This window comes from Phocoena sinus, chromosome 3 (genome assembly GCF_008692025.1).
Source record: "Phocoena sinus isolate mPhoSin1 chromosome 3, mPhoSin1.pri, whole genome shotgun sequence".
NCBI classification, from domain to species: domain Eukaryota; kingdom Metazoa; phylum Chordata; class Mammalia; order Artiodactyla; family Phocoenidae; genus Phocoena; species Phocoena sinus.
Window position 1 is genome coordinate 12637905 of NC_045765.1, and position 26273 is coordinate 12664177.

At 50.9% G+C, this 26273-nt stretch overlaps 1 protein-coding gene across 11 annotated transcripts in view; it reads right to left on the bottom strand.

The window, feature by feature from the left end:
* MYO9B (myosin IXB) overlaps window positions 1-26273 on the bottom strand; it is an 89442-nt gene that overhangs the window by 35592 nt on the left and 27577 nt on the right. For all 11 annotated transcript variants that reach the window (XM_032627892.1, XM_032627888.1, XM_032627883.1 and 8 more), the window contains exons 3-7: window positions 10278-10372; window positions 4858-4920; window positions 4280-4379; window positions 3914-4014; window positions 1853-1982 (exon numbers count right to left, since the gene is read on the bottom strand). In XM_032627892.1, the coding sequence (XP_032483783.1) occupies window positions 1853-1982; window positions 3914-4014; window positions 4280-4379; window positions 4858-4920; window positions 10278-10372 (489 nt within the window). The remainder of the gene's footprint in view (window positions 1-1852; window positions 1983-3913; window positions 4015-4279; window positions 4380-4857; window positions 4921-10277; window positions 10373-26273) is intronic.

Genomic DNA, 26273 nt, shown 5'->3' on the forward strand with positions numbered 1-26273 from the left:
ACAGTAGTCGAGACATGGAAGCAATCCAAGTGTCCGTCAACAGATGAATGGATAAAGAAGATGTGGCACATATACACAATTGAATATTACTCAGCCATAAAAAAGAATGCAATAATGCCATTTGCAGCAACATGGATGGACTTAGAGATTATCATTCTAAGTGAAGTAAGTCAGACAGAGAAAGATAAATATCATATGATACCGTTTATATGTGGAATCTAAAAGGAAAGGATACAGGCACTTCCCTGGTGGTCCAGTGGTAAAGAATCTGCCTTCCAATGCAGGAGACGCGGGTTCGATCCCTGGTCAGGGAGCTAAGATCCCACATGCCATGGGGCAACTAAGCCTGTGAGCCACAACTACTGAGCCCGCACGCCACAACTAGAGAGAGAAAACCCACATGCCACACTAGAGAGAAGCCCATGTGCCACAAGGAAGAACCTGCATGCAGCAATGAAGATCCCACGTGCCACAACTAAAAACCAATGCAACCAAAAATAAAAAAATTTTTTAAATAATTTAAAAAATGATACAAACTTATTTACAAGAGAGAAACAGAATCAGACATAGAAAACAAACTTATGGTTACCAAAGAGGAAAGGGTGGGGCAAGGGATAAATCAGGTGTTTGGGATTAAAGTATACACACTATGGGGCTTCCCTGGTGGTGCAGTGGTTAAGAATTCGCCCGCTAATGCAGGGGACACAGGTTCGAGGCCTGGTCTGGGAAAAGCCCACATGCTGCAGAGCAACTAAGCCCGTGCACCACAACTACTGAGCCTGCGCTCTAGAGCCCACAAGCCACAACTAAAGCCCACGCGCCTAGAGCCCGTGCTCCGCAACAAGAGAAGCCACCGCAATGAGAAGCCCGTGCACCGCAATGAAGAGTAGCCCCTGCTCGCCGCAACCAGAGAAAAGCCCGTGTGCAGCAACGAAGACCCAACGCAGCCAAAAAAAAAAAAAAAAATTTATATAAAAAAATAAAGTATACACACTACTATATATAAAATAGATAACCAACTGTATAGCATATAGCAAGGGGAACTATACTCAATATCTTTTAATAACCTATAATGGAAAAAAATCTCTCACTTATATATGGAATTTTAAAAAACGAAAAGCAACCCTCAAGCTCACAGATACAGAGAACAGAATGGTGGCTGCCAGAGATGGAGGATGGGCAAAATGTGTGAAGGTGGTCAAAAGGCACAAACTTCCGGTTATAAAATAAGTCATGGGGAGGTAGTGTACAGCATGGCGACTGTGACTGACATTACCGTATTGCATAATTGAAAGTTGCTAAGAGAGTAGACCTTAGAAGTTCTCATCACAAGAGAAAAGAAAACCCTGTAGCCACCTAGGGTGACAAATGTAACTAGACTTACTGCGGTGATCATTTTGCAACATATACAGATACCGAATCATTATGTTGTATACCTGAAACTAAAATAATGTCATATGGTTTTTTTTGTTTTTTTTTTGCGGTACGCGGGCCTCTCACTGTTGCGGCTTCTCCCGTTGCGGAGCACAGGCTCCAGACGCGCAGGCTCAGCGGCCATGGCTCACGGGCCCAGCCTCTCCGTGGCATGTGGGATCTTCCCGGACTGGGGCACGAACCCGTGTCCCCTGCATTGGCAGGCGGACTCTCAACCACTGCGCCACCAGGGAAGCCTAATGTCGTATGTTAATTATACCTCAATTAAAAAAAAAAAAAGAAAAAGAAATGAGGAAGGGACACAGAAGAGATGGTGGGGGGAGGAAGCAGGCAGACAGGCCCCAGTTTACAAAAGCGCAGTCAGTGAAGGAAGTTCTGGGCCTCGGTGACCGCTGTGGCTGAGGACAGGGGCCAGTACCTTCAGGAGCTGTGACAGCGTGTCCAGCGCCGCAGGAGGCCCAACCTCCAAGCCTTCGTCTCGGCCCGTGGCTTTCTTCTTGTAAGTGACGTTGCCCAGGTACAGGATGGCCGAGAGGATGGAAAAGATCCTGGGGGAGAAAAGGAACCTAGGTCGGGGCACCTTCCCCAGTTGTGAGACAGCAATAGTTTCCAGTGAACTCGGCCCAAGTTTCCAGTGAACGAGGCTGAATTTGTAAAACCAGCAATTCCAGTCAGAACACACGAAATTCGAAAGATGTCCAATCCTCCACTGGGGACTCTTTGTGGAATAGGACTTGGGAGGCACATATCTCTATTTTTCTTTTTTTGGTGGTAGTGGTGTTGGGTGGGAGCTTAAAATTTTTCTTTTTACGGAGGCATAACATGCATACAAAAAAAAAAAAAAAGAAAACACACAATTCCCCAAGTATAGAGTTTTGATGAAGTGTCACAAAATGTACAGATACCTGTAAATGGCACTCAGACCAAGGAACAGAACATTTCAGGCCCTGGAACCAGCCCCAGGTTCCAGAGGGAACCACTGTCCTGACATCTAATACCATCTGTGAACCTGACTTCAGTGAAATCACGTGTACTTGCATCTGGCCTCTTACTGAAAAGGTGTGAGATGGGGGAGCCAGGCGTGTTACTGTGTATAGCACCATCCCTTCTTAATGCTGCCGACCAGCACTTCTCAGCCTCCGCAGCGCCGGCACCTGGCTTCTACCTACCCGGCCCCCCTCCCACCCCTGCAGTGTGACACTCCAAAATGTCTCCAGGCAAGGCCAAGTGTCCCCTGGGGGCGGAATTGGGGCCCCAGTGAGAACCACTGCTGTGTGTGGGGTTGTCCAGGTAGTCAACAAACTGGGGTCTCATTTTTGTACAGCCCCTTAGCTAAGAACGGTTCTTAAGGGAATTCCTGGTGGTCTGCACTTTCACTGCCGAGGGCGCGGGTTCAATCCCTGGTCAGGGAACTAAGATCCCGCTGGGTGGGGTGGTGGGGAGGAACGGTTCTTCAATTTTTAAAGGGTTGTTAAGAAAGAAAACAGAATGCAAAGAAGAACATGCCACAGAGACCACGTGGCCCATGAAGCTGAGAATATTTACTATCTGTCCCTCTCCAGAAAGTTTGCTGGCCCCTGCAGGGATATATCACAATGTGTTTATTTATTTAACCTCTGGTTGGTGGGCATTTGGGAGGGTTTCCAGGTTTGGGGGCTGTTATAAACAAGGCTGCTGTGTGCCTTCACGTGCGTGTCTCTGGGTGAGCAAATGTATGCATTTGGTTGTGTTCACACATCCGCGGTAGGAACTGCCGAATGGTTGTCCACAGCAGTTGGCCCCGTTCGTGTCCCCCTAGCACCATGCTCGACAGAGATGTTCCCTCTGGGTATCCTGGTCACCCGGGCAGGTGTGGAGAACACCCTGTGTGGTTTTGAAGAATTAAAACAATTTTTAATTGTGGTCAAACACACATCATATAAAATTTGCTTTCTTGACTGTTTTCGAGTATATGGCTCCATACTGTGAAGTATACCCACACTGTTGGGCAAAAGCCCTGTGGTGTTTTGTTTTTTGGGTAGATATACCTGAGTAAATTTTATTTTATTGGATTTCTTTCTTCATCTACTGAGATAGTGTAGTTTTCTGCTCATTAACAGAATCTGTTAATTAGTCTGCTAATGTGGGGCTTAAAATTTTTAAATGATGGAGGAATTCCCTGGTGGTCCAGTGGTTAGAACTCCATGCTTTCACTGCTGAGGGCCCGGATTTGATCCCTGCTTGGGGAACTAAGATCCCACAAGACAAGTGATGCAGCCAAAAAAAAAAAAAAAAAAGATTTTAAAATGATGAATGACCTTTGAAAAGCCCTGTGGTTTTAATTGGCATCTCCCAATGGCTGATGACGAGCATCCCCTGTCACTGTGCTACTCTTCTTAGTGAGGCTCCTACGAGGGGGTGGGTCACATCTCAGAGTGACTGGTAAGCCCCAGGGGTGCCTGTGTGGGAGATGGCAGGGCGGCTGGGCCCGCCCACTTACTGCTTCTTGGTGGCAGGGAGGAAGCCCACCATCTCCATGGCCTGCTTGAGTCTTTCAAAGTCATGCTTGAGGTCCTCCCCATCTTCAATCTTCAAGTTATGCTGAAAAACAAAGTTGGCAGTGCTCTGGGTACTTCTGGGCTGGTGAGGGTGGCGTGCGAGGATGATTTTGGCTGGAACTGATGGGGTATGGCCCAGGACGTGGGGAATGAATGGGGTCCTTTATGCCACCTCCCTCTGGGCCTCCTTGGAGTCGGTTTGGGGGCTAGAGAGGGCCAAGGCGGACGGCATCTGACCTCCCAGCAGTGCGTAAAGAGCCCATGGGGAACAGAGGCTGCATTTGTGGTTGGGTCTCGGGGCTGTTTACCTGGTTGAGGTAGAAATAATCTTCAGGTTGCTTGAGCTGAAATTCCTGACGCTCTTCCTCGCTGACGCCAAGTAACAAATAATAAAACACATGGTAGTTCCTGTAGGTCAAAATTAGGAGAAAAAAGTTGTTTTTGGAGGCCGAGTGACAGCTACTCTTCAAACCACTATTAATACTGCTTTGGAGACCAGGCCAGGGAGGAAACAGCAGCTCGACTATGTACAAATTTGAGACAATAAGTCGATTCTTATAATGTCTTAAGAAAAAAACAAACAAACAAAAAAACAAACCCAAAAATCAAACCAGGAGCTTCTCCAGCGAGTAGATTCCTCAGGTGGTGGGCATATGTCTTGCTCACTGGTGGATCAGAGATGCTTCTAACCTAACCACATTCTGGCAGACATCTGAGCACCTACTCCAGTAAAAGCCCCGGGGAGGCACAAGAAGGTGGCAAAGCTCACGCTCCCAGGAGATCCGCCATGGCCTCCTGTAGATTTCCCCCATCTCAGGACATCTGCTTCTTTCCTTCATAGGGAAGAAGGTGGATGTGATGGATCACCAAGGAAATATCCCCCTACCTCTCATCCTTCTCTTGAGAGACCAGGCGAGACTTTTCAAGCAGGTACTTTTCGACAACAGCTCTGTCATCAAGAGGAAAAAGAAGGACAAGTGTTACATGTTAATACTGTTTCCTTGAAGAACAAGAGTGATTTGTTACCATGGAAAAGCCAGTTGCAGATTAACATCCCTGGACCCACGGTAAACACAGGGACCTAAAGGTAATCACCTTGAGTATGGTAAACAAGCAACCTAAATGTTGAAAATCTTACTCTAAAGGTAAATACAATCATCATAAATGTGCCTCGCCCTACGACTACCATCTATAAAAATAAGGAACCTGGGCTGGCTACTTCTGCCCTCCAGACCAGATTTGGGATGACAGCTGTATGGAAGCCCAACCTGGCATCACGCAGGACGCCCCACAGGTGGCAGGAATTGAAACGATTGGACCCATGTGCCCACGAATAACACTGGAAGGTTGAACCCTGCTCCCACCATCTCCCCAGCCATGAAGTATTTCTCTAATTGAAAATCGAAATACAAGATAATGGATTCACTTTTCCATTCTTTTTGAAACAACTTTATTGATGACTGATACACGATAAACTGTACATACTCAAAGCACGCAACGGGATGAGTTTTGACTGGGTCCTTTCACGTAATTTTCAAAAATAGCTTTATTAGGCATAATTGATGCACAACAGACTTACAGTGTGTGACTGGATGAGTTGTGACACATGCAAATCCCTGTGAGTCCACCACCATGACCGAGATAGTGAACACATCCATCACCCTGAGAAGTCTCTGTGGGACCTTTGTCATTTCTCCTGCCACCCATCCCCAAGCAGCCACTGACCATCCCCTAAAGGTTAGTTTGGATTTTCTAGAATTTAAAAATAGGGGATTTCCCTGGTGGTCCAGTGGTTAGGACTCCGTGCTCCTAATGCAGGGGGCCCAGGTCCGATACCTGGTCAGGGAACTAAGATCCCACATACCGCAACTAAGCCCTCGCACCACAACTACTGAGCCCATGCACTGCAACTAGAGAAGCCCGCATGCGCAACAAAGAACCGGCACAGCCAAAATAAATAAATAAATAAATAAATAAATAGACTCATTTAGTATGTACAGTACAGCTGACCCTTGAATAACACAGGTTTGAACTGTGGGTCTGCTTATACGTGGATTTTTTCCATAGTAAATGCTACAGTCCTACGTGATCTGAGGTTGGTTCAATCCATGGATGTGGAACCAGATACGCAGGAACCATGGATTTGGAGGAACCTCAGAAACAGAGGACCAACTCTAAGGAATCTTTGGATTTTCGACTAACCCCTGCATTATTCAAGGGTTAACCGAATATTGTATCTGCTTACTTTCACTCAACCCAATGATTCTGAGATTCAGCCACATTGTAGCGTGTATCAGAACTTCATTCTTTTTTATGGCTGAATAATAGTCTGCATGTACAGACACACCACATTTTGCTTATCTGTTTATCAGCTGATGGCCATCTGAAGGACCTGGGTCCATGAGGCTATGTGGGCTCTGGGGTAGGAATAAGGCATGTCTGCGGCCACATCCTCAATGCTAACAGAGACATCAAACATTCCTTGGAGATCTACTACGAGGTTCTAGGCACTGTTTTGCAGGGATTCAATGACCTGGATTTAAATGTCCCCAGGTATGGGCACTGTGGCTCCCACCGATGGACTGGATGAGGTGCTAAAAATTGGGAGAGGCCACACGTTGCTTGGGACCCCACAGCAGGGAGGTGGCCTGGCAGGGACCTGAGGCTGGCAGTGGCCCTGCCTCTCATGGGATCCACTATCACCACGTGTGTGAGCTGTACAGGTCTGCAGGTCATCCTCATCTGAACCCATCTTGTTACACTGAAGAGGAAGCTGGTGCCCGAGGGGTGGCAGGGTCGGGCCCCTGGTCCAGGACCTGCCGGATGCTGCCAGCCTCTCTCACAGGACGGCAGTCTTCTGTCTGCAGCCTTGCACAGACACATGCACACATACAACCTGCATGGGTGGGTTTCCAAGGGCTCAGACTGTGCTGTCTCTTCTTTCAAACCCGTATTTTCTTCCATTCCTTCCACTGGCCAGTAACTTGTAGTTCTCAGCAGTTTGTTTTCCTGGGGGAGGAGGCTGCGTCTGCTCCTAGACTCACATTTTCATCTCAGTCTGTAGCCGATTCCCTGTACTGTGTCGGCATATGGGGGAGGACAGCGACCTCTCAGGGGCACCGAGCTGTCATTTGACTGGCCATCACCTCTTCCCTTTGCTGATCATTCTGGGAGCCTAGGCCCCTACGGGGGTCTTGAGGGAGCCAGGGATCCCGCTGGCACTGAGCCCTTGAGCCCACAGGAAGACGAGGCCTTGCAAATTGGGGAACTGGGGGAAGACTTGGACTGCCCCTGACCCTTGGCCGCAGCGGGAAGTGGCATCGAGAAGTGTCACCTGCCCAAAAGCAGAACCGGGTCTGGGCCTGCTCCTCGTGAGCTGGCGGCAGCTGCTCCCTGGACAGGAAGTGTACCTCCCTCCTCGGAGTGTGGGCAGGCCACAGTCAAGGGCCGAGGCAGGACTTCCTTTCCTGAATCTGAGGCCATAGATAGGACTCTGAAGCTGGCCTATGAGATCCAGCCACCCAGGGCCACAGGAGCTGAGCCTGACAGGAGCTGAGGTGGGACAGGCTGGCCACTCAGCTGAGGGCCAGCCCTGCTGGTGTGCTGGATCGAATGGTGGCCCCAGAAGACATGTCTACCTGGAACATGTGACTGTGACTGTGAAAAAAGGTCTTTGCAGGTGTAATTCAGTGAAGGATCTGGAGATCAGATCTTCCTCCATGGTCCAGATGGGCCCTAAATCCAAGGACAAGTGTCCCAAAAGACAGAAGAGAAGATCACAGAGAGACTCAGGGGAGAAGACCACGTGAAGACAGAGGCAGAGATTGGGGTGATGCGGCCACAAGCCAAGGATGCCTGGAGCCCCCAGAAGCTGGAAGAGGCCAGGAGGGATCCACCCCTAGAGTCTCTGGAGGGAGCGTGGCCCTGCCCACACCTTGATCTTGGACTTCTGACCTCCAGAACTGTAAGAGAATAAACTATTGTTTTGAGCCAATCGGTTTGTGGTACTTTGTTTCAGCAGCCACAGGACGTGAAATTGAGAACGCAGGAAGGAGCGATCTGGGAGAAGGCGGGGAGCGGTGCCCACTGGCAGCCAAGGCTCTGGCTGCTGGCCTGCAGAGCCAGCCTGGGACCCAGGAGAACATGTGCAGCCTCTTGGTGTCTCTGCTCCCAAGGAGACACTGGAACTAAAGAAACTGTTTCTGTGTCCTCTACCCAGTAAGATACGCTGGGCTTTTTCCGCTGGTCAGAGGCTCTGCAATGTGGCAGATACAACTGTGCAAAATATGGACCCATGGGAGAAAAGCAGATTTAAAATAAGGAGTGAGGGGGAACTCCCTGGCGGTCCAGTGGTCAGGACTCAGCGCTTTCACTGCCGGGGCCCGGGTTCAATCCCTGGTCAGGGAACTAAGATCCAGCAAGCCACGCAGCACAGCACAGAGTAGATTAGAGTAGACTAGAATAGAATAAAATAAAGTAAAATGAGTGAGGGTCTTTGTGGAGAAAGGGCTGAAACCTGCAGGGCAGGTGGGGACAGGTGGGTGGCTCCGCCCATGCAGATGCCAAGCTGGGCCCAGCAGTAGTCGGGAAGGGACCACTGGACAGCCCATGGGGGGTCTGAGGCCCACTTCCAAGTGTCCCTGAGGGCTAAGGGGCCAGAGCAGATGCTGCGTTTATTGAGGGTCTCTCTCCTGCACTACTGCCCATCAGGGCCTGGGCAGTGGGAAAAAGGAAAGAAGCCAGAGGCTGAAGGATTTGGGAAAATAACATTTCTGTCCTCGTCTTGAACAGGCACCACCAACTGAAATGATCGTCAGTTAGGTTTAGATGGACAGAAGAACCTGGATACTTTGAAGTCCTGGAGGACGTCTCCCTTCCTGAAACACCGGCGCCTTCTCACGGCCTCCAGGGGCCTGTTGCTCGGGTCTCCCCACGTCTAACATTTAAGGCTTCTTATCCTGAGGCTCAGAACATCACCTGGAGCCTTCGCAAATCCCACTGCCACTGCAGACCCTCACATCAGAATGTGGAGGGGGTGGGTTCCTTCGAGCCACCAGGCAATGGACTGTGCTGAAAAGCCTTTTTTTTTCCCCACTGTGAAATAGTTTTATTGGCTCATAAGACCTTTGCCTGTTAGAAAAATATCCCAAACCCTATGCAGTATTAAATCACAATTATATTTTTTTAACTACTTGAAACTACCCAGAATATAATTTTTTTAAAGAAAAATAAATCCTATAGTATTCAATTCTGAAATGACATTATGACAAAATAGATAATTCCTTGTAACATTAACTCATTGCATAAAGGTGCCAGATATTTTCATTAGTATAACCATTGCACAGAGTGCAAATGGACACAATTTCTTTCTTTTTTTTGGGGAACACAATTTCAACATTACACATTTAGCTGAATTTAACTGTGCCCTCACCTAAGGAACTCACATTTCTGGCACAAAATGTAGACCTGTTTAAACTTCCACCAGGCAGTCAACTTCACAATCCAGTTACCACCTATGGACTCATCCACCTATTCATCCATGTGTCCATCCAAATCCATCAATCTACCCACCAGCCTCTCATGAATCTACCCATCCACCAGTGAGTCCATCCATCCATCCATGAATCTATTCATCCATCCACCCATCCATGAATCTACCCATCCATCCATCCATCCATCCATGAATCTACCCACCCATCCATCCATCAATCTATCCATTTTTCCACCCATCCATCCATCCACCCACCCACCCATGAATCCACCCATCAATCTACATACCCTCCCTCTCACCCACCCACCACCTTTGAGTACTTTCCTGGACAACTGCCTCACTTTGCTACCCAGCATCACATCTCCTTCTAGCTAAAGGGGCATGTTTGGCAAATGCCAGAGTCCACATCAACTCTCCCTGTGGCATCCTTAGACCCACTGAATTAGAAACATCAAGACCAGGGCACCTGTGGCGTGCCCTTGCCTGTTCTTGGCAAACTCTATCATGCTAGGACCTCTAGCTCATTATGCTTACTCCGTGGGTGCCTGGGCCCACGGGGCTGCCCTGGGGAAGGTAGGGTTGGTTACAAAGGTGCCGCCCCTCCCCCACCCACACTCCCACCTCGACCCACCGCTCAGACTTTCACATCAACGACTGAAAGTCACACTTGCTTCCCTGTACGATTCACAAATGCCTGCCGGCCCACGATTTTAGCACCCAGCTCTCTGCTGGCTCAGTCCTGGCACCCCGCCGCAGGGAAGCTCAGGACCTCAGACCGAGGGCTGAGTGCACAGCCTGGGTGGCTACAGACTCACCCTCTCACGATGCCGCTCTCCAGGTAGTTGACCTGGATAAATTTCCCAAATCGGCTGGAATTGTTGTTGTGAGCCGTTTTAGCATTCCCGAAAGCCTGGGAGGAAAACAAAAGGAGGTTTTCAGGTTGTGAGGATGAAGTTTCTACAGGCCTCGGCCTGGAGCCTGGGGGCTCCCTGGAAGTCACGCAGAGACTCCAGGAGAGACCTGGAGAACAGAAAGGTAGGTAGCCCCAGCGCATCCCACAGGCTTACTCTTTATCTCTGTGTTTGGGGGTGTGGGAGGGGTTCAAGTTTTAAGTCCTGGACATTAGAAATGCCAATCGTCAGAATTCTTTTTCAGTAATAACTGTTCACGTAGCAAACTCCGGCCTGTGGGCCAAATCCAGTCAACTGCATGTTTTTGTATATTGCCTGTCAGCCAAGAGTACATTTTACATTTGTAAATGGTTTCAAAAAAAACACCCCCCAAAACCCAAAAAACCCCAAGATGAGTAATATTCCCTGCCATGTAAAAATCCTATTCCCACGTCAGCATCCATAAATGAAGTGTGTTGGCACACAGTCAGGACCGTTCATTTACTGGTTGTCCACGACTGCTTTTCTGCCGCGATGGCAGGGTAGCTGTGACCGAGACCATCTGGCCTGCAAAGCCAAAAATATTTATTATCCAGAATATTTACTTCCAGAAGGAGTTTGCTAGGCCCTGGGTTGATACGGGCTCCAGGCTGGACACCTGCAGTGTGAGGGAGCTGACGTGGGGACAGGTCCCAGGCTGGAGGGGTCCTGCAATTCCATGGGATGACAAGCTGGTTCACTGCAAATTTTTTTTTAAAAAATTGGGGTAAAACTAGCATAACATAAAACTAAGTTTTTAAAAGTGAACACTTCAGTGACATTGAGTACATTCACTGTGTTGTGCAACCATCCCCTCTATCTAGTTCCGGAACATTTCCGTCACCCCCAGAGGAGACCCGTCCCCATGAGCCGTCACTCCCCAACTCCCTCCCTCAGCCCCCGGTAACCACGAATCTGCTTTCCGTCTCTGGATTTGCCCGTTCTGGACATTTCACCTAAGTGAGGGCATACACTAGGTGACCTTTTGCATCCGGCTTCTTTCCCTCAGCCTGATGTTTTCGGGGTTCAACCACACTGTGGTAAGAATCAGGGCTTCATTCCCAGTATATAGAGGAAAGGCTGCATAGTGCTCAGAGCCTGTGGCTTGGTCAAGTCCCCGTGGGGTCTCCCACGTGACCACCACCCAGATTACAACAGGGAACACCCTCTGTCCCCCACGAAGGTTCCTGGGGTACCCCCTTTCCACATGGTACCCAGACAGGGAGAACAGCCAGGGAGAGGGTGTGGTGGAGCCTTGGGGCGCACTCAGGGCAGAAAAGGTACCTGGGGAGAGGGGTTCCCTGTTTTGGGGGAGTGAGAGGCCAGTATAAGAGGTGGTGGTGAGGCCGGGCAGAGGAAGGGAAGAGGCAGAGATGGCATGGCGGGGGGTGACACCCCGAAGTTACACGCGAAAAGGGAAGCTTGGCAGAAACGAAAAAGGTGTCAGGCTCACACTGTTCCCGTTTGAGGAGGCTGAGCTGGGCAGAGGAGGTTGGAGGGAGGAAGACGGCAGCTGGAAGGAGGTGGGAAGGCCACTGCCAAGGTCTGGATGTGTGTGTGGGGGGCGGGGGACAAGGGCAGGGTGCAGAGAGGTGGCCAGGCTCTCAGGGGAGCCAGGAACAGGGAGACACCTAGAGGAGCCGGGATTTTCTTGAAATCCTCATTCTGCAGGGGGGATGGATGCAGGTCCCTCATTGATCAGAGCTTCTGGTGCGACCGCCTGAAGGCAGAAGCCCCATAAAAAAGCATCTGCTGGAAGGCCTGGGGTTCTTCCTCGGAAAATGGTTCCATTCAGCAGAGCTTGCGATCAGGGCTGAGGCCCCCCGGTTGGGCCCATGCGCCTGTCACGCTCTTGGCTGATCAGGTCACAGGATGAGTGACTTCCTGCCCGGCTGCCCCTGGGGCTCCAGACCCCAGAAACGGGTCTCGCTGTAAAACCTGAACCAACTGCCAAGTTGCCAAGCAGGGGAGTGACAGAGGAGGAGGCGGCCCCAGAGAGGCAACCCGGCCCTGACTGCAAAGGGGGTACCTTCAGGGTGGGGTTGTGGGAGCCCTTTGAGGGGGGGTCTCCACCTGGCCTGGTGGAGCAGAACCGAGCTTGAGAAGGTGCTTTCTGGAGTCAGACAGCAGCCACAGAGACCACACCCCCTCCTCTTCTTCACAGCATCCTGATGCGTGTGACCGAGCTATAGGCCAGCTGCTGGGGGCCAGGCCACGGTCTGCCCTGTTCTCCTGACCTCAGCACTGCTGACACTTGGCGGGGGGGGATCCTTCTCTGGGGTGGGGCCGTTGTTCTGTGCACTGTAGGGTGTTGAGCAGCATCCCTGGTCTCCACCCACCAGATGCCCGTAGGTAGCATCTGGGACAACGCAGAACATCCCCAGAGAGAGCTGAATTGCCCAAGTTGAGAATCACTGCTGTGTACAGATGGAGGTAAAAGGGGTTTGCAGGGTCGGGTTGTCTGGGGCTCCCTCCTGTCATGAGGGTCCCCACACGCACTCCAGGCGTTGATGGGCTCCCTGGCGAAGAAAACTGTCTTTCCAGGTTTAACCTCCTGTTCCCTCTGAGTTCAGCTTTTAAAGGGGTAAAGCCCATGGGGTAAAGCCACAGCTCTGAGAAAAGCAGACAGCAGATCTGTCTCCTCCTTTCCTTCCAGACCCTGCAGGGTGGTGTCTGAGCTGAGGACAGACCTGCTTTGTGGTCAAATGAGCTCCCACGAGCGAGCATGCCAAGTCCTGCATGTCCTAACTTCAAACAGATGGCAGAGGGGTGCCCGACACCGAGTGGGCTCCCTCCAGGGGCAAGTCCTAAGTCCCTGCAGTGCCTGTGTTCAGGGCCTCCGCAGAGACAGCCCAGAAAGGCACACTTGCATCCGGAAGAGCCATAGTGGTCCCTTCTGAACTCGGGACAAGTCTCTGTGGCGATTTCTAAGGAAACAACCAGGCCTGGCGTCCTGGGGATAAGAGGGAATGTCTTCGGGATGTGAGGGCCCACCATCTCTCTGGTTCTGCGATTACCAGCGCAGGGCCTAGTGACCTCATGCGTCTGGTATGCGGTCTCAACACACTGTGACTTTTCAAAGCTGATCTAAAAATATCCGGTTGGTGCTATTATACGTCCCTTAGAGGAGGAGGAAACGCTGGCCTGGCACCCGAAGCCAGGGGAGCTATTGTGTAGCTGTTCCCGGGGCCGTGCACTGCCTCCAAGCACAAGGGTGGCTGGTGTGCCCAGTGGATCATGTGGGGTTGGGGATGGATGGAAGGGATGAAGCGGGACCTGGGTGCCAGCAGTGATGCGATATGATCTGGCACTGGCGCAGGCGTGGCCACACGCTCACGCTGTCTTCCCATCACGTCAGACGATCCACGGCTCTGGCAAAACGCTATTCGAGAAAGGCCTCTACTTTCTTTGAAATGCTTTTTTTCCCTTTTATAATATAAAAGACATGTTTCTCACATAAGCTGTACACTTGGAAAAAAAGATAGAACCATGCTAAAAGTTTACCTAACGAAAGGAAAAAACCATAAAGAGATGACCCATTAATTCAACCCCACCCCCAAGCATGGTTTCTAGGTAAAATGAACGAAGCAGCTGTACCCTGACCTTCTCAGATCCCCCTCCAGGTGGCCCCTCCGCACCCTGACAAGGATGTCAAGAGCCAGGGGATGTCTGGCTGTCTTCTAACTGCCTCTGTCTTTGAGGTTCTCCTTTGGGGAGACTGAAAAAGCTTTTTTAAATCAAAGACATCCAGGGTTGGGGACTTCCCTGGTGGTCCAGTGGTTAAGAATCCCCCTTCCAATGCAGGCGACACCGGTTCAATCCCTGGTCGGGGAACTAAGATCCCACGTGCCGCGGGGCAACTAAGCCTGCGCGCCAGAACGAGAGAGAAGCCCGTGCACCTCAATGAAGCGAAGAGACTGTCTGTGCACCACAACGAAAGATTCTGTGCGCTGCAACTAAGACCCAACAGACCCCCCCCCCCGCCGAAAAAAAAAAGATATCCAGGGTTGAGCAGCCTACATAGCCAGAAATTTCCAGACGGCACATTTTCTATCTAAACAGGATGGCTCTTCTCTCTGTTGGAATGCGCAGTAAGTATTTTAGGAAGAACGGCGATATAACATCAAAGAATGACCTGTGGTGTACACCAGCCCCACGCCAGGAGTGCTGCGGGCTTGTGACTCTTTCCTTTGCTCGAATTCCTCTAAGGGACAGACCTGCCTTCCTCATTTCCGATGAGGAAACTGAGGCACAGAGAGGTCAACTGACCTCCCCGAAGTCTGCCCCAACCCCCAACCCACACCATGCCCGTAGCCGCTCAGTCCCTGGTCCAGGCTGGTTCTCAGAGCTGGGAGCCAGGTGAGCAGGCCTGAGACTTTTCGGGGTGTCTGCCTGCCCCAGCAGCCCGGCAGGTGGATTCCCGAGCCTTGAGTTCACACCTGGTCTCTTGTGCATCCCACATGAAAACCGGACAAGCCTTGAGACGGACTGCATTAGGCAAACAGTGTTTTGCTTTCCGATTTCAAAACTGAAAAGCCCCATTGAATGAGCTCACCAAGGCAAACGTGCTTGCTATCTCCTGTGTTGACAGTTGACCCCAGAGAAGGGGTTTCCCTGGAGATAAGTCCCTCAGCCTCACCTTGCATGGTGGTGGTCCTTCCAGCCAGGCGGAGGTGGCCTGAACTGGGATAACTCCTTTGCCCTCAGATACACCTGCAGCCGTCCTCACTTGCTGAGGTGGTTTCGTCTTGGTTGTGGGGCTGGCCTTCTGTTTTTCTGATCTAGCCGCAGGGACCTCCCTTCCCAAGTGTGTGGTGCTTCATTCATTCACTTGACAACAATGTATTGGTTGGCTGCCGTTGTGTCTGGCACCGTTCTAGCTTCAGAGAGCCCCCTCCCTGGTGGTGCTCCGACAGGGACGCCCCCTCCACGTCTACCTTGGCCATGGCTCAGATGTCACCACCTCCCGACACCCTGGAGGCTGCCCACTGCCCCTCATGACCTTGACACTGCCCCTCCCCCTGCGATGCCACATCTGGGTGGAGCCTCTGTTCCCCAACCCGGGACCACAAGCCATGCCATACAGGACTTCCGAATCTCTTGTGTCCAGCCAAGGCCAGAGAGGAGTGACCACTGTTGCCAGGAGGGGCTGTGAATGGTAAGAGAACACTAGCAAATATTAGGCCACTGTGAAGCCTAAAAATGGGGCTGAAAGGGAGACTGTCTCCCGCTCACTGGCCTGCAGGAGCCCTCTTGTTCCAGCCCTGGGTGTGGGTGCAGAAAGGCAACACCCGAGGGTGACTGGGAACCAGCCCTGGCACGGCAGCCCCACCGCTGGAACTCATGCTATTTTATTTTCCCAAGTGCTCTCCAAGTTCCAGGCGTACCTTTCTACGTGAAACGGCGCTCAGCCCATGCCCAGATCGTGTCCATTTGGGGACACAGGCGACTGCCGGACCCGCAGGAGGAGAGCTGGGAGGCGTCCCATGGCCCGAGGCGCCCTGGAGATCTGCTCTGCTGTGTCTGCTGAGCAAACATCCCCAGGGGCATCCAGTCAGGCTGGGGCTCTCCTGTGTGGAAATGCCAGGAAAATAACCCCCAGGTGTGTGTGGGTGGAGGGCTACTTCCTGGTGAGAAGACCAGGAGAACAGCTCTGCATCGGCAGGGGATTCGGACAAATTAGTTCACTGCTCTTGAGTTTCAAGTTCCTCTCCTGTAAAACGAAGGGGTAAACCCCTGTCTTCTCAGGTTGTTTGAGGACGAAACGGGACCATCTGTGTGAACCAGGGGCGGGCCAACTTGTTCCATGAAGGGCCAGCTAATAAATATTTGGGGCTCTGCTGCAACATCTCGACTCTGCTGTGGGAGCGTGAAGCAGCCACAGACGACCCGTACATGAATGGACGTGGCCATGGGGAGGACACCTACGTGATGCCCAGGATGGGGGGAATGCGGGGTGGGTGGCAGGCTTAGACATTGACCTCTACCGGGGTCAGCAAATTACGGCCAGCCACTTGTTTCTGTGTGGTCTGTGAGCTAAGAATGGTTGTCACATTTTTAAACGCTTGAAAAAAAAAATCAAAAGAATATGTCACAACACATGAAAGTGATATGAGATTCAACGTGCAGCCACCATGAATAAAGTTCTGTTGGCGCACAGCCATGTCTGTTTACGAACGGTCTGTGTCTGCTTTTGGACTATGGCAGAGCTGAGTCGTGGTGGTGAAGACTGGTTCAGCAGAGCTGACAATACTGACCCTTGGGTCCTTTACAGGGTAGGTGTGCCAGCCACTGTTCTAGAGGCTCTCGGTTAAACGTCCCCTTCTCCCAAAGGGGGCCAGGGCAGTGCTGGGGCCGGGAGAAGACTTCAACACTCAGACATGCAAGGTGAGCATGACAGGGTGTGAGTGTTGCCTGGGCTGACTGGTCTCCCCCCAAAGCACTGTAGGGACACAGAGAAGCAGGACCAGGAAGCATGGAGGACAAAATGGGCCAGTGGAGTCACAGGCTTAGAGGGGCTGTGTGGAGAGACAGAAAAGCTCCCTGGGGGCTGGGAGTGGAGGGGGTGGGAGGTGGGGAAGGGAGAAGCACGGCTGATGTGATTTCCACAGAGATGCTGTGCAGAGAACAGATGGAGGGAGGTGGATTCAGGGAGGGTGAGGACAAGGATGATGGTGGGAAGCGGGTGGCGATGATGGTGGTGAGAGGCGGTGGCTGTGGGGAGGAAGATGGGACCCCCGACCCCCTGCCAACCCACGTAGGTGATAGCTGCAGGCTCTGTGGGCCTGTGGATGCCGGGCAGGAAGTGGAGGAATCACCCCCAACCTCATGGCTCCCCAAATCACAGATGAGGAAGTGGAAACTTTCCAGGACCTGGCTGACATCCAGCCTTAGCCTGGGTTCTGTTCTCTTCCTGTTGCCCACGGGGCTTGGGACACCTGGCAGGCTGGATGGACAGACAGACGGGCGGATGGAGGCACGTAGAGAGAGCTGAGTGCTGACAGTACATAAGACTCACCCCATCTCCGTGCCCCCAGTTTGTAACAGGCTCTGTTACTCTTATCCGGAAGGGCACTGACTGTCAGCCACAGATGGACAGAAATGCTGAAAACAAGGGCTCCTGGGGCCAGAACAAGGCCCTTTGAAACGGACAGATTCCTACCAGGGGCTGAAGTTTCATGGTAAACTGTGTCGTGGAGTGAGTGGCAGGGAGGTGGGGTGATCAAATCTTAGAAAAAAAAAGAAAAAAGAAATCCAGTATGAAACAAGTTATTGTATCTCATACTTCACTGAATTTTGGTTTAGGTTATAAATGAAACCACGTGTAGATCACAGAAAGAATAAAGAACAAATTAAGCTTTGATGGGGGAGGGTCTTGCTTGGTTCTTACTGTACCAAAAATATTTGAGGGATTCATCAAGATCCCTGAGGGCTCATCTTATCCATTTGATACCCAAGTCATTCTCTTTGGGGTTTACTTGGTTCTTTTTCTCAGGTTTTAGAGTTGGGAAATTAATTCACTTACTTTCATTTGCTCATATTTATGGATATAATGTGTTTACGGCTATGAATTGTCCTCTCATTACTGCTTTAAACACATCTCATGGATTCTGATAATACACAGTTTTGGTCACTGATTTCCAGAAAATCCACAATTTTGGTTTTTAACTTCCCCTCATCCAAGACTTAACAGAAGGCTAGTTTTTCTTTAAAAAAATTTTTTTCCATATGGAAGGGCTTTAAAAAAATTAATTTCTAGTTTTATTGCATTGTTAAGAGCACTGACTAATATTTCCCATTTTGGAAATTCTAGATGCTTCCTCTGTGACCTGATACAGGGATGAGTTTTGTGAACATTCCACGAATACTTAAGACTTATTCTCATATTGGAGTGAAGGGTTTGCAACACGGCCACAAGATCTGCCTAAATGTGTGGTTTGGGCATCTTACATCCCTGTTTATTTGCTGTCCACTCAACGAGCCTTATGTTATGTGTTTGTAACTATTTCTCCCAGTATTTTTTATAATTTCTGCTTTGTAAGAGCAGCTGCTGTGTTTTATGATGCATAGATGTTGACAACTATTATACCTTGAGGGTACATTGAGGATTTTGGCATTATGATGAATCTTCATCATGCGACGTTCAGAGGCCTGAGCTCTACCTTTTACACGTCACAATTGCAGCTGTGTTCTATCCTGTCTGATACATCTGTGCCTGTCCCTTTACTTTTAGCTTCCTGAACTACTTTGGTTTAGTTGTGTCTTGTTCATAAAGCATGGAGTTGAACTTTGCTTTGTGAGTCAAGCTGAAAATTCTCTCCGTTTAGGCAGAATGAACCTGTTTAGATTTAGCAACACGATGGACTCGTCCCCTTCTGAAATTCAGGCTTCCATCACTCGCTCTCTCCCCCATCTGCTGCTTGTGAGTGTGGCTGAGTAACTATAAGTCAGAGCAATTCTCCAGGTCACTTTTGATGACTTCCTGAAATCACGCACCTTTTGCAAGATTTTTCAACCTCACTTTGCAACTGATTTGGTTTGCATTTGTGTGGTGGGATGCATCTGGGAGAGAGGACCCACTAGGCCTGGCGGACTGGAAGGAGCCATACTTAGGCTGAGCCAAGTGGGGAGTGTGAGTGGAGGGCTTGTTCCGTAAGTGGCGGCTCATTATGGAAGGTTTCATTTTAGGATGTTTGTTTCCCTGCACAAATCCCAAACTGCATGCATGGTGCTGATGACGAGAACAGCAAGGACTTCTGATACTTTCCATGCAGCAAAACTAAGCATTGGCATACGTGAGGAAAGTTGAGCTTCCAGGGGTGGGCTGGAGGGACAGTCTGTGGTCTCCAGAGCTCCCTCCACCCTCCCTACAGGTGCTGTAGCCTCTCTCCAAACTCTTGGGGAGAGGGATGCCCCTTGGGGCCCCAGGCTCCCCTTGGGCCCACCCTCCATACCTGGGGTGAGCAAACCTGTCATCCTGGGGCTCCCCTGATTACAACAGTGGGGAAGGAGAGTCAGAATTGTCAAGATTCCCCCGCCCCCCACCATGAGTCACCACTACCTTGCTGCTCTGGTAGGTTACAGTGAGAGAGAGAAAAGGTTGAGAATCCAAGTATGAGCTGTGGGGATTTGTTAAAGATACAGACTTGGGAGCTTCCCTGGTGGTGCAGTGGTTGAGAGTCCGCCTGCCAATGCAGGGGACGCGGGTTCGTGCTCCGGTCTGGGAAGATCCCACATGCCGCGGAGCGCCTGGGCCCGTGAGCCATGGCCACTGAGCCTGCGCATCCGGAGCCTGTGCTCCGCAACGGGAGAGGCCGCAGCAGTGAGAGGCCCCCCGTACCGCAAAAACAGCAACAACAACAAAAACATAAAAAAGATACAGACTTGGGCCTCAACCCAGACTTGCAGAATTTCTGGAAAGGCTAAGGAGTCAAAATTCCTAAACCAGAGCCTCAGGCTATTCTGATTCCTGGAAGGGTGAGAACTATTGCCCTAGGGTTTATTATGAGAATGAAGTATCTCTAGGGAGAAATAAAGCAAGAGGATGTCTACTTACACCCCTCCCTCTTTCTTGAACACCTGGAGTAGGGGTCTTGATAGTCTACAGTGGGACAGAGCGAACAGCTTCATGCTCAGTGTACTTAGTTTAATTAGACGGCTTTCCTCACGCTTAGCCCCAAGAGACGGGAAACTTTCATATTCCAGGGTTTCACCGAGATCAGCCACTCCCCACCAGTACCCCAACCCCAGATGGGTCCAATTCACATCCTGACTGCCACTCGGTAGCCTTGTTCAGCCAGGCACTGTAAGGTGGAGGGGAGAGGGAGAAGAAATCAGGCCCCCGTGATGATGAAGGAACAGGCGCAGGAAGAAAAATCATTGCCCAGAGCCACCTCTCAGCTGTGATTCCTCATAGCCCCGAGAAGCAAGGGATTATCTAGGAAACTGGGCTCAGTGGCTTGGCCCCAGTCCTGACAAGAGGTTGTGCTTTGATGCAGGCTCAGCTGGGAAGCCAGTACCGTGGACACCACCCTGGCTGCTGGACACTGTCACCTGTACACACCAGCGGGGCCACCAGCTGGAGCCCGGGCAGTGGCAGGAAATATTTCAGAGGAAGAGACAACAGGATATGGTATTAGCGAGTATACAGGCGATAGAGGAAAGCACCAAAGACCAGTGGTGATGGCTCAGCCGACTGAAATGGAGAAGTAGGAGAGGGCAGAGGTGCGTGGGGTCAAAGTTCAGTTTGCCAGGACCTCACCTGAGATTTGCATCTCATGGATGTGGTGGGATTTTGTCTAAGTGTGTGTGTGTGTGTGTGTGTGTGTGTGTGTGTGTGTGTGTGTGTGTGTGTGTGTGTTGGCGGGGGGGTCCACAGACTATGCCCCACAGGCCAAATCTGGCTTGATACCTTTCTTTTCTTTAATAACTTTTAAATTTTAGCACCGTTTTACATTTACAAGAAACTTCTAAGAATATTACAGAGAACTCCCAAGTACCCCACACTCAGTTTCCCCTACTGTTAATATTATGGTGGCACATTTGTCACAACGAACAAATATTGACTGATATATTATTATTAAACTAAGTTAGCATTTCATTCGGATGTCCTCATTTCCCTGCCTAATGTCCCTTTTCTGTCCCAGGATCCCACGTTACATTTGGTCCTCACATCTCCTTGACGGCTCCACGCCAGGTTTCTCGGACTCGTTTTTTGAGATCTTGACAGTTTTAAGGAGGACAGGTTGAGTATATTGTAAGATGTCCTTCAATCTGGGTATATTTGATGCTTCTCTCCCACTGTCTGTTTTTGCAAATAAAGTTTTACTGGCAAACGACCCCACTCGTTTGTTTACGTATTGCTTTTGCTCTACGATACAGAGTGAGTAGCTGTGAGCTAAGTAGTGACAGAGACTGCGTGGCACTAAAATCTGGAAATGCTAATTAATGTGGCCTTTTACAGAAACTACAGAAACAGTTTGCAGATCCCTGGTATAAACTACCACGTCAGGGCTTAAGCTTAAACTGCTTGATCCAGGATACACTCCACGGGAGCAACCACTGCAAACCCGCTCTGGCCAATTTTATTGTCACTCAACCTTGGGGGAGGGTTTTGCCAATTAGCATAATGAATGTTCCACTTCGAATATTCATGGATGGAACTGGTAATGTTCAAGACAAGTGGCTGGATGAAACATTCTGGAGGCACCTCCCACATTTGCTTGAGAAATTCCACCTAAGAGGGCCTGTTCCGTAGGGACGGGGCTCAGGTCTGACTTCAAGCCAGTCCCATATCCTGCTGCTGGATCAGGGGCTGGGGTGAGGCCCTGGGAGATGGAGCTCAGGTACCCCTGGGGCCACCCCAGAGGCCAGAGCTGATAGGATCGGCTCTAGAATGGCTGGGCTCCTGTCTGCCCACTGCAAGATAGAGGGGAAGGAATCCGAGGGGTGGATGTCGTGGGACCTGACGGGGAACGTTCCAGATATGTACAGCCCGCTCTGCATTTCTGTTTGAATTGTGCTAAAATTCATATAACATAAAATTCACCATTTTAACGTATGATTCAGTGGCATTTGACATGTTCGCTATGTCGTGCAACTGTCGCCTCTATCAATTTCCAGAACATTTCATCACCCCAAAAGGAAACGCTGTCCCCGAGAGCAGCCACTCCCCATCCCCCTTCCTCCAGCCCCTGGCAACCACTAATCTGCTTTCTGTCTCCTTGGATTTGCCTGTTCCGGACACTTCATGTAGATGGGATCATAAATATGTGGCCTTTTGTGTCTGGCTTCTTTCACTCAGTGTAACATTTTCGAGGTTCATCCACGTTGTAGCATGTGTCAGTGTTTCATTCTTCTTCATGGCTGAGTGATCTCCATTGTATCCACTCTTTGAAAAGGGACAGTAGGAGCAATGGCCAGGCCTGCCTTGGTGGGTTACTCCATCTTCCTTGGGTCTGGGGAAGCCACGGCTGGTGCTGACCTGAGTCCAGGAGGATCACTGGGTTCAAAGGCCCTTTGATGTCCCCAGTGCTCTGGCGTAAAGTGCTTCCAGTCACCTGTTTTTCAGGTGGATGCGATCCTCCCTCCGACCTTCCATCACAGGCCTGCCCCAGCCTTCGTTTCTCTTGTGGGGGGCCTCTCCTTGGCACCTCCCATCTTCTTTATGGGGCAGCTCTGGAACGGGTGCAGAAGGCTGCCCATGCACATGAGGGCTGGATCCCCATGAGGTGTCCCCCCAACCTCAGCATTGCCAGGGCCTCATCCCAGGGCGCACTCACTCCCTGCTCTGTTATATCTGAAATCTGGGGCTGCTAAGCTAGACTAGCTCCTGCAGGAAACAAATGGGCCCTGAACACCAAAGGGCCCCTCAGAGCCTCAGGGCGTGGGGCAGGGAGCCACACTGTGCTGGTTCTGTGCTAGGACTCTGCTGGCCTCGTGACCTTCTGGAGCTCTCCTCTGCCTCTCCCAGGAGGCTTCGGGGTGGCCTTTAGATGATGACACAGGCGGGTGCAGCATGTGTAAAGGCCCTGGGGCAGGAGAGATCAGCAGGCAGAGCAGAGAGGTCAACTTGCTGTAGGTCACACAGCACATGCACTGCTGAGTCGGGCTTCCTGGCAGAGGTGGCTCTTGGCCCAGAGGACCTGGAGGTGGTAAATTCCAAGGGGAGGGACACAGTCACATGCTGAGGGGAAAGAACTGGTCCAGGCACTTTGGCAGAACTGGAGAAGTTCCCTCTGGGGCTTCAGGTCCTTGTAATCTTCTCTCTCCCCCTCCCCACAGTCTCACCAATATTCACACCTCCAATAAGCAGCTCTGTCCCTGCAGTGGCTCCTGGATCCACGCAGCTCCCTGCAGACTCTGTCCAGAGCCCCAGGCCTGATTTTCAACTGTACATCCTAAAGGCCCCTAAACTAGAGTGGGTTTCTCAGCCTCAGGACTACTGGCACTTGGGGACGCACCATCCTCTGCAGAGGGGCTGTTCTGTGCACCGTAGGATGTGGAACAGCATCCTTGGCCAACCAAAAAAACATCTCCAGACGTTTCCAAATGTCCCTTGATGGCAGAATCACCCCTGGCTAAGAACCGAGCGTAATTCAAAAAGATACACGCACCCCTACGTCCATAGCAGCACTATTCACAATAGCCAAAACCTGGAAACAACCTAAATGTCCATTGACAGATGAGTGGATAAAGAAGATGTAGTATGTATATACAAGGGAATACTACTCAGCCATGAAAAAGAAGAAAATAATGCCATTTGCAGCAACACGGATGCAACTAGAGATTATCATACTAAGTGTAGTAAGTCAGAAAGAGAAAGAGAAATACCATATGACATCACTTATATGTGGAATCTAAAATATAGCACAAATGAACCTGTCTACAAAACAGAAACAGACTCACAGACATAAAGAACAGACTTGTGGTTGCCAAGGGGGAGGGGGGTGGGGGAGGGAAAGGCTGGGAGTTTGGGATCAGCAGATGTAAACTATTATATACAGGATGAATAAACAACAAGGTCCTACTGTAGAGCACAGGGAACTATATTCAATATCCTGTGATAAACCATAATGGAAAAGAATATGAAAAAAAAGAACGTCTGTATGTGTATAACTGAGTCACCCTGCTGCACAGCAGAGATTGGCACAGCATTATAAATCAACTACACTTCAATTAAAAAAATTTTTTTTTTAAATTGGCTGCCCTGGAGATCCCTGGCCCCTCAGGAAGGGCTAAGTGGAAGTGTGTAAATACTCACAGGTTGCTGTGACTTACTCTCTATTAAAGGGGTGAGGATACCATCTAGCGTATCCTGATAGCTCACATCATGGAAGGCTTTGGGTCCGGGCACCTGACCATTGCCAGCGGGTGGCCATTTCCCCCTCCACCCAGGAGGAGCCGGTCTACAGCCATGAGCTGGGGTCGCAGGGCTGGTCAGTGGCTGGGTGATTGACCGAGAGCCTTGGGCTTGACCCCTCGGCCTTTCCAAAAGACAGATCGCTTCTGGGCCTCAGGTAACTGAGGTCTTGCTGGGCATGGCCTCGGGAACTGGCTGCGGCCAGCAGCGGCTGAATGACACAGAAGGAAACTTCCAGAGGGAAACTCCCCAGTGATGCTGGGGACAGGGCCCTGAAGCCACTCCATCCTGGATAATCGCTAGGAAACAAATAGGCTGCCAGGCCCTGTGGTCACTCGACGCCCGGCTGCATCCCTGCCCCAAACAGCGAGGCAGATGTACCTGATAGATGATGGCTGGACATCCCCACCCACCACCCAGCCCTGGTGCAGCAAAGTGCCCAGAATATTCTGAAAGGGCGGTGGCCATGGCAGGGATGTCCTGGGCCCGGAGCTATGCTTTGCCTTTTAATCAACTCTTTTTGCAAATTCCAAGGAAGCCCTTCTGGTTGCTTAAAATACACCCATAATTTCACTTTTCTCTTAGATGCAATGTTCCCAAAAATATAACTTCCACTTTGGTCTAAAATAGGCTTAGATTACTACAATGCGTCAGGCTCTGCCCTTTTAGGCCAGAAAGGCAGCCTCGCGGGTCTGCAGGGCATGGGAGGGGCAGAGAATGCTGGTGGGCCACGGCTTCCAGGTGGCCGTCCCCTCCCTAACGCTTCCAGGGTCCCCTTGATCAAAGGCCTAGGCACTCACGGCTGTAGGGCACCCCGATCCTCTCCACACCCCCAAAGACAACCTCTTACCCTTCTGTACCTCCATCCTGCTCTGGTGTGGCCCTACTTCTCAGCTGTGCAGTCTCTGGGCTATCTGTCACTCTGCCCCCGTTCCCTCCTTCCGATCCATGTGGCGCCTTGTAGCAGCTCCCACCATTTTCCACATCTTGTAACATCCTTGTGGTGAGCTGGGAACACCCATGCCTGCTAATACGTACTAAGCACCAGGGCTGGCAACATAGCCACCCCAACCCCAGGCTACGAGAAGCCTGCCCTAATGTTCATCTCTCTGGCTGAATTATCCCTCTGCCGTGAGCTCCAGCACATCCTCCTGGGCACACATCTGGCACCCCAGACGGTAGCTTCCTCCAGGGGTGCTGTGGCCCTGAGTGTGCACCTCTGGCCTGGCCCCATCAGCCCCGGCGAGTTCATGCTGCCTCTCCTGGCAGCTTGTGGAGGGAGGGTCCAGGGGTTGGGGTGGGGAGGGTGGGTCCAGGAGGCATTGGGGTCTTGCTTGGTGTCCTCATCCTACTGTGCCCCGGCAGACCGTGTTGCCCTGCAGGCAGGATGCAGGTGGTCTTAGGGCCCAGGGTGCGGCTGGAAACCCTTCGAGGGCCCCTCCTGGATATGCGAGATTGGGAGGGGCCCACACACAGGTCCCACTACCCCCAGCCAGAGCTCACACACCCTGGCTGCACAAGTGCTCCCAGCTGCCTGTGGAACACAGAGCGCTCGAGCAGGAGAGGGAGAGCTGAAAGGTGAACTTATGAGATGAACTTCTGGGACATCTACATCCAAGTCCTTCTTTTCTGACCCCTCAAGACCGCTTTCAGACTCCCCTATAGATAGATGTATATTTATGAATATATGAACACACATGTGGCACAGACAAACACAGAAAATTTGAGCTGGTGACAGGAGCCATCTGGAACGAGGGTGGGAACCTGGTTTCCTTGTTTGGGAAGGGAGAGCAGAGCAGGAGACAGAAGTGTGCACAGAGAAAGTAACTGGAATGTTCTAGCACGTTCCATGTGCACAAAGTACAAGGGGTCGGCAAACCTTTCCTGTAATGGGCCAGGGGTTCAATATTTTTGGCTCTGGGGGCCATACAGTGTCTCTGTCACAACTGCCCCACTCTGCCTTGAGAGCCACCACAGACAATATGTAAATGAGCAGGTGTGGCTGAGTATTAATAAAACTT